We start from the raw sequence: 13819 nt of genomic DNA, 5'->3' as shown, positions 1-13819 counted from the left end.
CCGGTTTTACATTACTCCAACTGTATATATTTTTTTCCCCCCGAAAATATAATACGCCGCTTTATGCTGTAAAAATGTCACGTCTTTTATAAGCGCAGTGACTCGTGAGCAGTTCAGCTGTAGCAGTAGGCTGAGGTTCCTCCAGTAGTGGTGGCGAAGGAATGCACAGAAACGGAGGATAGGTGTTCTCTAACGACAAGCACAAACCTTTAAGATTTTATCGCTCATGACAGATTTATGTGCGAGCACCGATCGTGTTCTTTGCACGCTGCACTGTGTGTCATGGTGACTAAATATGTCTAATAGTCCATCAATGTCTAGCAGTTGGGAAACTACGCAGAGGATTTGATTTACAGCACACAGGCTTTTAGGACTGCCACGTTCTTTACAGAAATGTGTGCAGACACTCTTGCTTTACTCAGACACACACACACATACACACGAAGTTTTGATTGAGTAGGTCTGAAGTTATTCTGTAGTGGGGGTATATCTGGGAGTAAACTGACACATTCCTGTCACGAATCCATCCCCTCGAGCAGCTCACGCTTTTTGGAGAAAAGTCCTGCGGTTATTCTGATAATAGCTCTTTGAATGTGTATAATATCGTGCACACACAACAGAGAAAAGGTTTACAATATTTTAGGATTTCAAATTTGATTACATCCTGACACGGAGTTTGTTACACATCAAGAACGAATTAACTGGCGTAAACCTGCTTTTGTTTTGTTGTTCCTCACACTGCCTTAGCAAAAAAGATGTTTTTGTTCATTTTACAGAAAATGCTTAAATATGCATAAACAGTGTGCATATTTCAAACTACTTTCAGTTTAAGAAGAGACAACCCGAAGTAATGTGTGTGGAAATGTAATATGTATATATGTGTATCTATATCTATATCTATATCTATATATCTATATATATATATATGTATATGTGTATATAAATACACAATAAAATAACAGTTTTCATTACAGTTCTAAACTAATAAATTGTAAGATCATTATGTTGCCAGTTGTGAGCAAGTGAAAATGTTTAGAATTTAGTTGGTCATATTGGGGGAAAATGTGCTTGTTAAGCCAAGACATTTTGATTTCAAGGTTGCATTATTCCATGATGAGAAATATAATTACATTCCGTTATAACTGCCCTTTTTTTCAGTGTATTATGATTTTTGTGAAAATCTTTAAACACACTTTTGAAAAAACACGTTTGGTCATACTCTCCCCTTCTCATTATTAACTTGCTAAATAAATAATTATTCTGCTTTAAATTGCTTGCTTTTGGTTAATGAGCTTTGACATGCATACCTGCAAACAAAATAGTTTTATTTTGTTTCAGTTCATTGCGTGGAAAAAAACGAAAATTTTTGCACCTGAACTCTATTAGCTAGAAGTGCAGCTGTGCAGAAACCTGACTCATGTTCAGTCCTCAGAAATCCTCTGCATAATGCATGTGAACAATTTTTCTGTATTTTGCTTTGAGAAGGTTGTCACTCAGAAATTAGCTTTTTTTGTAACACTAACCCTAGATTTCAGGAGTGTCTGTGAATTGTGCTCAAGTGCGCTGTTTTGGCATCTTTCAGGTCTCTCTTACTTAGCTAATCTAAGAAAAGAATCAATAATAGTAATTTCTTATTAACGTTTAATAGAGTTGTGCTGTTTCTGTGAGTCAAAAAAGCATTGTGATTGTTAAGTAGTGCACTACATCTATTCCACTACCACCATGATATACTGTATGTAGTGAACTTAAATTAATTAAATTTAAAATTATATTAAATGGGAAAACTGGTCTGCTTTTGGTTGAATATTTGATGGAATCATTTGAATACACTTTCCTAAATGAACCGTTCATCCCTATTAGTACTTTTTGTTTGTGCTTTGTGTGTCCGAACAAGTATTACTTTTCTTTCTAACTTTTTTTTTTTTTTTTAATGTAAAAGGTGCTGAATGTCATGGCGGAAACCGAATCTTCTTGATCGTATTACGGGAATAAACTGCAAGCACGTCCATAATCCAGTTTTTATAAATAGCAACGCTGTATATAAGATTTGTTCTGATGTGAACTCTATTATTAAGTTGTCACATCGGAATATGGACTGGACCCACCGGATTGCACAGGAGTGTCTGGACCTCTCTGCATAATGGATAGTTGTATTTGGGGCACTGGAACGGCAGTACAGTGGAATTCCAGGGCCGTGATGCTGAGGGGGGATTTCAACATGAACGCCGCTAAGCCTGTCAGCGTGCTATCGCCGTTTGGTGCGCACATAACTGTTCTGACACACAGTTAACCACACAATAGCTCCTCTCATTCTTTCAAACTTTCTAACTGACAGCACCTGTCAACTGAGATGACACAACATGCCCTGTGTGTGTATATGTCAGAGCGAGAGGTGCACTGGTTAAAGAAGGGGGTCTGCGAGCATGTGGAAACTGTTAGCTGCTGTCAGCACTAAGTTAACCTGCAGCAAGAAGTGTGCGCACACATACACACACTCACGTGCATGTGAGAGAGACAAAGACAAAGAGTGGGAGGGCCTTTACACTAATACATCAGAATTGAGAGAAGTGGACTGTGCAGCAGTTCTTTAAAGAGACACTCCAGACTATTTCAACATAGTCTCTAATTATAAGAGCTGCCATGAATATAAATACAATATACACCAATCTGATTTCTATACAAAAAAAAGAAGAATGAAAATATGTTTACTCATTTTCAATAGATGTCAAGGGTCAACTGTCGTATTCCAACAATAATCATTAACGTGCCGTAAAACTCTTCAAATCTGTTCAAAATTACTTGCACAGTCAAGTGTTGTGGCGGATTTCTATGACTTGTATCCCAGAATGTGTACATCAACAAAAACAGACACTTTTTAGGTTCATTTTGGCTTCTGTTGAATAGTAGATCAGGTATAGCTTGAGATGGCACAGAGCCATTTTTTTTCCCTTTACTACCAATTGTATAAACTTAAAAATCATAAATATCTTGAATATCAAGTGGTAGCTTTGTGGTTATAAGTTTGTACTTTAGTTTGGAAGGTGGTGAGTTCAGATCCCAACACCACCAAGCTCCCACTTCTGAGCATTTGAGCAAGGGCATCTGCCAAAATGAATATCGAGCTTGATATGCATCTGATATTGTTTTCTTACATTAAAAATAAAAACATATGTACATGTAATAAATAAAGCATAAATGTAATAGAGTGAATCCTACCAAAATACTGAGTTTTTTTTCTATGTAAACATTCCCAGTCCCAAATGTACATTTTATTTTATACAAATTCAATCTTTTGTCATTTGTTATGGGAGAAGAGAATCAGGTGTCAATTGTGGGTATGAGATCGGCAACTTCTTTAACTATGTCCATAAACTCTTTCCTCAGAAATGTAATTTGTCTTTGCCCATAGAACTTTGACTTTTTTTTGTGTCTTTTTATCATTTTTTTCCAATTTAGGGAATCTCCACACACATTACAGATACAGTAGAGAAAGTATTGGACTGCTCTTTTAATATGTTCCCATTAAATATGAGTCATTAAAAAAAAATCCAGTTTTTGAGTCTAATCTGACTTGGTACATAAACAAAAGTAATGAGTGCAGCCCAGACCAGCATCAGTCTCTTACTGCAGTTCATAATGATTGGGCTTATTGCCGTGTTTGTATGTTTATATTGGAAAGAGGCAGTGAATGATGAGGTGAGGTGTCTGGCCAGTCAGAGGGAAAGGAATAGCGTGTGACAAAAAATAGAGGAAGAAAATAGAGACGTTAGTATCAAATAAAGCGTAAATTAAATTGGCTGATGAATTTCTTTGCTGACATGTGGAAGGCTTGAGGAGGCGAGCAGGAGTATTGATGGAGGGAGTGAGAGAAAGAGAGAAGCAGATAAAGAAGAGGGAGTACATTTTGTGTGGGTGTGTGTGTGTGTATGTGTGTGTGTGTGTTAGTTATGGGACACAAGTCCTCTATGACACATCTAATTTAATTTTTGCATGCTCAGCAAACAGGTTTGCTGTATATTTGTCTAATTTCCTGATAAACCCTTAATCATTTTCAATAACAACTACGTTCCCTTGAAGTCCTGCAGCAGTCATGGCTCATCATGGGTCAATATTAGAGCCTCAATTTTATATTGAATTTCGAAAATTAATGTAGATAATGTTTAGGATGTTCATTTGACTCACACAATTACCTTCATTATGTTCATTCAATCTCAACATTTTTTCTCATTAATAGACAAAAAATTAAGAGAATTATGCCATTTGAAAATTAAGTAAATTTTAGCATCAAACAAGATTCTGGTGACCCAGACTCACACCACAGAAAAATGCAGTTGGGTTCACACAGTGTATCATTACTGACATAAAGTCAGCTAGAAAGTATTTCTGTTACACTTTTAAATTTAAATCCCTTATACAATTAATGTACTGCACATTGACAGGGAAGTCTGTGTGTGTGTGTGCATATATATGTATATATATATATATATATATATATATATATATATATATATATATATATACTGTACAACAGTGTCTGGTATATAAGTCATTACATTTGAATAATACACTTCATTTGCTCTGCCTTATTTGGAAAAATCATTTGCATCTGACAGAAACCGAGCATTGCTCCAGTTGCCTCACACTCTCTGGGGTGTTGTGAAACACAGGTCAGATTGTCTTGCTGATATCTGGACTTTTGATATAAATGAATCATCTGAATAAAAAAATAAACAAAAAGTCAGACTTTGAAGCAGTATACATTTTTTTTCTATGAACTTGTTTCTGTTCCATCAGTTTAATTGATATTAATGGTACTAGTCTATGTCATTTCCATTCATAATTCAGCACAGAATTCAGCGGCGCTTCTCCAGATCGTCTCGTCCCACAGTCCTTTTCCCACAGTCCCTGTAACCCGTAGCCCATAGTTGGTCTGACCACTAAAGGCTACTGATCGCCAGGCAACACAGCTGAGCGAGACGGTAAACAAGTCAAACCAGAGACAGCGCGATGATGTCAGCTTTCTGCGGCCGCTCCATTTCTTCGTACTCGCCCTTTTCTTTTTCTGTCTTGGATCATCTTGCTGTTGAAGCTCTTACTCTCACCCACACATGCCTCAAAATATGCCGTTAGTCGTTTATAAAGGCAGTGCAAGATCTAACTCCAGTTTCCATCTCGCACTGATCAGCTGTCTGTGTTTGCAGCTTTCACTCGGAGGTGTTCTACACGTTCTTTGTGCTCCGATTCTCATCATCCTCCCACTATAGACTCGTTCTGTTTGTCTCGATGGAGCGCCATGTGGAGGCGTGTGTGTGTGTGTGAGAAAGGATTTTGTCAATGTTGAGAAAAAGAGCCATTTTTAGCCGGTATTAGCTCATGTCAGCTTTCTCTCACTTAGTCATCATTTCTCATTCAGGCCATGGGTTTTGGGTTCCCCCATCATTTTAGTTATGTGAACGTTGAGTTTGCAATAACAGCTCTTTTCCTACCACATACTGTACATAACACTCCAAACTGGTGCATCACAAAACACTTCCCTGTGTGAACAGAAACAGTAACGATGTGTGTTTAGCTGTACAATAAAGCTACAGAGTATGTGTAGTTAACAGAGACATGATTTTCAGTCTTTCGCTAAGAAATTCAGTTGCTGGTATTGAATATTTGTCAAGTCACACACAATTTGCCACTTCATACAATCTAATCGTCATGATACATATAGCAAAAATGGCAACAAAAATAGTTGTTGTTTAACAAAGAAAACTATATAATTGTTGATTTTCCAGATAAGCTTTAACATTTATGGAAGGTTTCTTCGGTGCTTCATAAAAGTCACCCAAAAGGTGTTAAATAGGGTTAAGGACAGAGCCACCCCAATCTTTGTAAACCATATCTTCATGGATCTGATTTTATGCAAAGGTGTATTGTCATGCTGGAACAGGTTTGGGTCTCAGAGTTTAAGTAAAGGAATATTTAATGCTATCTCGTCTATCTATCTATCTATCTATCTATCTATCTATCTATCTATCTATCTATCTATCTATCTATCTATCTATCTATCTATCTATCTATCTATCTATCTATCTATCCTATCTATCTATCTATCTATCTATCCTATCTATCTATCTATCCTATCTATCTATCTATCTATCCATCTATCTATCTATCTATCTATCTATCTATCTATCTATCTATCTATCTATCATCTATCTATCTATCTATCTATCTATCATCTATCTATCTATCTATCTATCTATCTATCTATCTATCTATCTATCTATCTCTATCTATCTATCTATCTATCTATCTATATCTATCTATCTATCTATCTATCTATCTATCTATCTATCCTATAACTTAAAAAGAAGAAAAAACAAGTTGTTATAAAATAGTTTTGTGGGCATTCCACATCAATAGATATAACTAGGATGTTATCCTACTGTGTTATCCTACTGCGTCAGCTATATAAGGTAGAAATTACAATAAAACCTTCTTAACTCTTGACTGTAAATGGATAAAAAGTATGATGTACCATTCATTTATTAAATAAACAAATCAATGTAATATAAGCAGAATAAAAAACTCACTGTGGTGCTTTTATTTGAAAATAATGTAAGAATTTGCGTCTGCTCTGTGACACCACCGGATTCTATTCCAATAACAGCACACCAAAAAAACACAGGTTTACTAAGTTTTTCAAACAAAGGGATAATTGGTCAGGGGTCACCAGAAGGAAGTTTTGTTCCAATGACAGGTTATTGAGCAGGATCCCAAGCCTGGACAGTTTTTTTCTTAGGAGCATGTTGGGCTTCTTGTCCACTCAGGAAATTAAAGTAATACCTATTAAAGAACATCTTTGGTACATTTTCAACAAGATAAGTCTTAAAGGTCTATTTAAACTTTTTAAACTCTCCTTGTAGAGATTTCCCTTACAAGTGTGTTTGGGGCAAACAGGTTTTTGGCTTTTTTCTCTGGAAATTTTGGCTATGATGATCACACAAACAATACATTAAAGATCAGGAGTTTTCCTTTGTAATTAAAAAGATGTTTGTGTTTTTGTTTTTTACAGATTTCCTTCGACCTGGCAGAATACACTGCAGACGTCGACGGTGTGGGGACGTTGCGTTTGCTGGACGCGATAAAGACATGCGGCTTGACGAATAATGTGCGCTTCTACCAGGCCTCCACCAGCGAGCTGTACGGCAAAGTGCAGGAGATCCCACAGAAAGAGACCACGCCGTTCTACCCTCGCTCACCTTACGGTGCACACACACTCACTCATACAGCCTTCTGACACCTGCAAAATAAATCACAATCGGCATAATCGAATGTCAAGCCTCCTCTTCCCCCAAAATCGATCGCTTGAGTTGAAAAAAGAAAAATGCTCTCATGAGCTGCCTTTTAAAGTATAAAAAACAGAGGAGAGAGCTGAGAGCTGAGAGCCGTGAGCTGCCTAAGGATAGAGAACTTCTAATCCGGAAAATTGTGAACAGTAGAATGAAGAAGCTAGCCAGATTTATTCCATGCACTGTTGCAGCTTGTAGTTTTGATGATGATGATTATAGGACTTAATACATTTTATAGACCTCACCTTCAAAACTCTTGTTTTTGCACAAGTATTAGTATTTCCATAAAGTTAAATTGCATATAATTAATGGAGAAAATGTATATCTGATATTTGATGGTGCATACTTTCTGGTTAACTTTAACTTTGTCTTTGTGTGTGTGTGTGTCTGTCTCAGGTGCTGCTAAGCTCTATGCCTACTGGATAGTAGTGAATTTCAGGGAGGCGTATAATATGTATGCTGTGAATGGAATCCTCTTCAATCATGAAAGCCCTAGAAGAGGTGAGGTCACGGAACACACACGGGAAGTGTAATTGCTTTTAAGAGGGTGTGTGATGAATGGTGATGTACAGTTTGCTGTAAAGAGCAGCACCACCCACCACACGCGCATCCACACACACACACACACACACACACACACACACACACACACACACACACACAAAAAGAAAAAAGGTGGGGTCCTGGAAGGTCTTTGATGCTGACAAATATATTTTTCAGGAACTCTGAAGCGGGAGGTAGTGTATACAAGCTGAGAGAGACAGACAGACAGACAGACAGACAGACGGACAGAAACAAAGGCAGTGGAAGAGAGAAAGGGAATGGTAGATATGTACATGACTGCAAATAGAGAGAGGGGAAGAGGGAAAGGGAGAGGTAGAGAAGGAAAGTCTATGTGTAGGCCAGAGGGAGGGGACGGATCTGGGTTAATTTCCTGTCCACCATGAGGCAGACTTTCATTCCAGGAGTAGATCAACGAGCATAGTATGTTTGGAACTCTGTTCTGCATTTCAACCTCTTTATTTTAAACACATTTCTGCTACCAGTCATACACAATCATCCCGGCTGGTACAGGCCCGAGGTGCCATTTACCAACAATAACACACACAAATCCACCATGAAGTCTAGTAAACCTCAGCTACTGTGGATAGAAATATGTTGCTTAATAATCTGCTGTGAAGATCTCATAATAAAAGCTCAGTATTTTAAGATATTTCATGAAAATATAACAGTTTTGTTAGGGTGGGAGTTACAAATGAGAGAACCAAAAACAAACAAGTTAAACATCTTAATAGAGTTTTGAAATATATATCATTTCAAATGATAAGCCTAAAATACAAATATTAGTTTAGATATAAAATATATATATTAATGTAAAATTTGTGTTTTATGTATTTTATTTATTTATATGTATATTTTATATAACATTTATATTACATAAAGGGGCTGTTTATATGATATTGGATACCAGCACTGTTTGTGTTCTGTGAGTGAGCGGTAGCTCACTAGTTAAGATGCTGGTCTTCTGACCAAAAGTTGTGAGGTCAAATCCCAGCACCACCACGTTGCCATTTTTGAGCCTCAAGCACTGAATTGTATGAATTGTATGAACATAATTCTAAGTGGCTCCTCATAAAATCGTCTGCCAAATGCCGTAAATGTAAATATGTAAATAAGTAGAAAATTCAGGATTGTAATAATAATTAGCTTTAATAACTGCAATGTTAAATATGTGCCTAATTTCCTATTGTTTTCTGTAGTGTATTAGTGAGAATTAGTTTTTTTCTGAAAGTGGGATCTCACTGTATTGTTGCTTTAAATCCTAAGTGTTATAGAAGTCCTGATGCACAGCGATACTCAGGACTGTATAATTTGGTGACATTATCAGTCTTGTGCTATTGAAATAATCATGGATCATAAGCAAAACTTTTAGAACGTATAATTTGGAAAAATTTGCATTTATGCTTTTGGTAGACGCATTTATCCAGAGTGACCTACAATTATCTCATTTATACAACTGAGCAGGTGAGAGTTAATAGCCTTGCTCAAGGGCCCAGCAGTGATCCTGATCACTCTGATCAGTCCTGACCTTCCGACACCATAATCCCTGAGCTACCACTTCCCCAAAATAGAGCAAAATAGACATTATGCTGACAACTGTTGTCACTGAAGCTTTGTTTTCTCCTGAAAACTTGCTATTGATGAAAGAGGAACACTTTAAAGACCTGGACGCTTCAGCTGAGGGACCAGCAGCTGTACTGATGTGATCAAGTTCTCAGCTTTCCGGCATGCGCAAAGCTGAACACGTTTCTTTTCACTGTTTCTCACACCTGCGTTTGTGTTCACCTTTTTTGGCACAGTAACCAAGGAGGCAAATGACAGAGATGCTGCTTTAGTGATTAAAATGAATGTCACTCGTCACACACACGCTTGACTTACGAAAAGTAGAACGTAACTTGCCAGTTTGCATTCTTCATATTTGTATGACAGGACTTTAATTACAGTTAAAAAATATAAAAAGACTCCGTTCAGACAGAGAAAGGCACAGATTTTTTAAACAACTTTTTTTTTTTTTATGGGTTGAAAATTCTTTTTTCTTGCTCTTTCGTATGAACACACCTGCAGACAACTGGGTTTTTTTTTATTATTATTATTTTTTTTCTTCCTTTTCCTTTTTTTCTTCCCTTGAGCAGGGGGAATTTAGCCAGGCAGATCTCAGGCTGCGGTCAGCACTCTGCGTCTCTGCTCCTCTTCACCATTCCCCTCACACACATAATTACACTCCAACAGGAAACACGAGCCGGCGCGTGGAGACAGCCCGTCGTAGCCTTTCAAGCACACGCTAACATGCACACAGCAAATCCATTATAGCCACGCTTTCGTCAATCGCCAAACATGGGAGATGAAATCAGATCTCCTGCTGCCCGCCACAGTGCTAGCAGTTGCAGTGTTTAGAGTGCTCGGCTTTGAGCTGCCTGATCCGCTCCTGCCAAACTCTAACACCTGGCCCTGAGCGCTGTGTGGTGAAGGAACCCTTTGTGATGGAGCACAGCGCCTCTTGGGGGGGGACACTATTAAAGTTCCCTCAATGTATTTCTGTGTATATGTGCACATAAATACATTGAGGGCATACAAACATTCATGTGAGACAGGCAAGAAAGCAATATTTGAATTGAGATTTTATAGAATTTTAATTATTTGTGCAAAAAATACAAAAAACTTCTAATTGTAGGTTCGACGTATTCTGTCGTGTATGACCTCAATAAATGTGTATAGAGATATTACAAATAACATCATTTGTGATTTTAGAGAGAGGATGCAGAAATTGCAATCCTGTCTAGCTTATGTAGCGTAACATATTTGTGTTATTTTGTTGTATTTAGTACACATATTACACTAGCTGGATATATTTACAGTACAGACCAAAAGTTTGGACACACCTTCTCATTCAAAGAGTTTTCTTTATTTTCATGACTATGAAAATTGTAGATTCACACTAAAGGCATCAAAACTATGAATTAACACATGTGAATTATATATGGAATTATATACATAACAAAAAAGTGTGGAACAACTGAAAAATGTCATATTTTAGGTTCTTCAAAGTAGCCACCTTTTGCTTTGATTACTGCTTTGCACACTCTTGGCATTCTCTTGATGAGCTTCAAGAGGTAGTCACCTGAAATGGTCTTCCAACAGTCTTGAAGGAGTTCCCCGAGAGATGCTTGGCACTTGTTGGCCCTTTTGCCTTCACTCTGCGGTCTAGCTCACCCCTAAACCATCTCGATTGGGTTCAGGTCCGATGACTGTGGAGGCCTGGTCATCTGGCGCAGCACCCCATCACTCTTCTTCTTGGTCAAATAGCCCTTGATGCCTTCAGTGTGACTCTACAATTTTCATAGTCATGAAAATAAAGAAAACTCTTTGAATGAGAAGGTGTGTCCAAACTTTTGGTCTGTACTGTACATATACATTCTAATTTGAATGTCAAAATACTTGTTACGCTTAAAAAATAATCTTGAATATGCAGTTAAATCCACACAACCATTTACATTTGCTCAAACTATTCGATTAAGTTTTCCAATTTACCTACATTTGAAAGTATTTAGCCTGGTCTTTACTGGAAATGTGGTGCTGAACTGATCATTTAAATGCTATAGCACGTTTAATACAAATGATTTTTGCTTTTGGCTCAACAGCAAATGAATACAACAGCAATGACTCACTCAAACACGTTTACACGTGCACACACATGTCCACGTGCACACGCATAATGAGGACGTTCCATAGTTCTAATAGCTGCTTATTGAACGTTCAGGCTATTGGACTTGTTTACTGCGAGCGTAACCCGAGCCTGAGCCACCATGTTCCGCTCCTGCAGCTGTGGTGGATTGGAGTTACTGACTACATTACAGCTTCAACCTCTGTCTGCTTTTAAACGCAGCCCAGCCCAGCAGGTCTTTTTAAGCGTCCAAGGTTTCCCACAGATCGGTGCACGTGTGTGTGTGTGTGTGTGTGTGTGTGTGTGTGTGTGTGTGTGTTTCTCTGGCAGCTTTGCAGGACGTTTGGAGTGGCTCACGATGCCTCCGGGGTGGTCCACTGACTAGACAAGACTCTCATTTTATGCCTGTGTGTGCCTGTGTTTGTGTGCGCGACTAAATGACTGACTGACTGACACACTGTGGGATTTATTTTGGCCTGACAACTGAGATTTATCCTGACATTTTGTGTCGGGGGTGGAAGAAAAGAGAGGAAAGTGAAAAGGAGAAGGAAAGAAAGGGAAAAATAAGTTAAAGATATGCAAAATGGAGGGGGAAGGACACTGAATATGATGTTTATTGAAACTGAATTGAGACTGTATAAATAGTAGTATTTAAGTGCATGTGTGTGTGTTTGTGTGTATTTTGCAGGCTCTAACTTTGTGACACGGAAAATTAGCCGTTCAGTGGCAAAGATCCAACTCGGCCAATTACAGTGCTTCAGTCTGGGTAACCTGGACTCCAAGAGAGACTGGGGCCATGCCAAAGACTATGTAGAGGTATGTATGTATGTATGTGTGTATATATATATATATATATATATATATATATATATATATATATATATATATATATATATATATATATATATATGTGTGTGTGTGTGTGTGTGTGTGTGTGTGTGTGTATATATATATATATATATATATATATATATATATATATATATATATATATATATCACACACATGCACGCACTCACACACACACAAACACACACACGCACAATCCCTGTCTAGCTCTTAGTCTATTTTACAGCTCTGTTACTGGTTCACATAATGTAAATATGCAATCTGTAAATTTTGGACAACAGAAAAGGCAACCATCCCTGAGATGAACAACAAAATATCATAACATTTTTTGTATTTGAATGGGTATATCATTAAACAATAATCACTTGAAAAACTTCCTCTTCCCTAAGTATAGTTTATAAATTCAATTATACAGTCTTTTTACCAATAAACATGGTCAAAATGCAGTTTTACAGAAATCAGGATGTGGAGGTCAGAGGCCTTGCTATAAACCAAACAAAATAATGTCAAAAATCATTACAATGTACAGGTATAGAAGAGTCAGGGCAAATACTACTAAGTATCTTTAGTCCTTTGTATCAACGATGTCGTGTTTGATTTCCACATTTGCATTTGTCATTTTTGCCCTGGAGCTGTGGCGATAATATAGCTAACATCAAAGCTTTTAATCGGCGTTTTAGTGCTATGCAAACAATCTTCGGGAAATCGGTACACACTCACTTTAAGCCGGAGTGTCTAACATATTTTTCAATGATGCACTGCTTTCTATTAACATGGGCAAGCGGATGCACTGATTCACTTTATTCCTCCTGATATAGTACATGTGACTGAAAATGATAAACACACACATACATACATACATATATACAGTTACATACATATGTACATTTTGCCTCGAGTTTTCAGTTTTAGTCCAAAAATAGATATATTCCAATAGAGGTGGATGAAAACCAGACAATACAGAGAATATCCACACAAACACAAGGAAAACACATGAGGCGGGCAGAAACCCAAGTTTACAATCAAACCTGAGAACCTGCTCAGTAGTTAAAATGTTGGTCTTCTTATCGGTAGGTTATTAGTTCAAATCGCAGCACTGCTGCTTCTGGAGGCCTTGAGCAAAGCCCCTAACCTCTAAACTTCAAAGTTATAAATAAAAAAAAATCGAGGGTATCTGCCAAATACTGTGAATGTAATGTAAAGGGTGTGGCGATTCAGGCATAAAGTTATCCCTCATGTAAGCAACTTAAACATCTCCAGTGGCGAACAAAAGCTTTACAAAGCACCCTTATGGACAAGGGGAACTATTTCTATTGTTTAAAATAGCTTTATAATTGGGAGAAAGCAGCCACAATGTTAAGCACAGGCGTGTTGCTGTGTTCTCTGATCTTGATATATATTTAAACCA

General features: G+C 37.5%; 1 protein-coding gene across 3 annotated transcripts in view; it reads left to right on the top strand.

Moving 5' to 3' along the window:
• Positions 1 to 13819, top strand: part of gmds (GDP-mannose 4,6-dehydratase) — a 72071-nt gene that overhangs the window by 18583 nt on the left and 39669 nt on the right. For all 3 annotated transcript variants that reach the window (XM_046835674.1, XM_046835673.1, XM_046835672.1), the window contains 3 exons: positions 7064 to 7256; positions 7737 to 7841; positions 12251 to 12378. In XM_046835674.1, the coding sequence (XP_046691630.1) occupies positions 7064 to 7256; positions 7737 to 7841; positions 12251 to 12378 (426 nt within the window). The remainder of the gene's footprint in view (positions 1 to 7063; positions 7257 to 7736; positions 7842 to 12250; positions 12379 to 13819) is intronic.

The sequence above is a fragment of the Silurus meridionalis genome, chromosome 23 (assembly GCF_014805685.1).
Source record: "Silurus meridionalis isolate SWU-2019-XX chromosome 23, ASM1480568v1, whole genome shotgun sequence".
Lineage (NCBI taxonomy): Eukaryota > Metazoa > Chordata > Actinopteri > Siluriformes > Siluridae > Silurus > Silurus meridionalis.
This window is presented reverse-complemented; position numbering and strand designations above follow the sequence as displayed.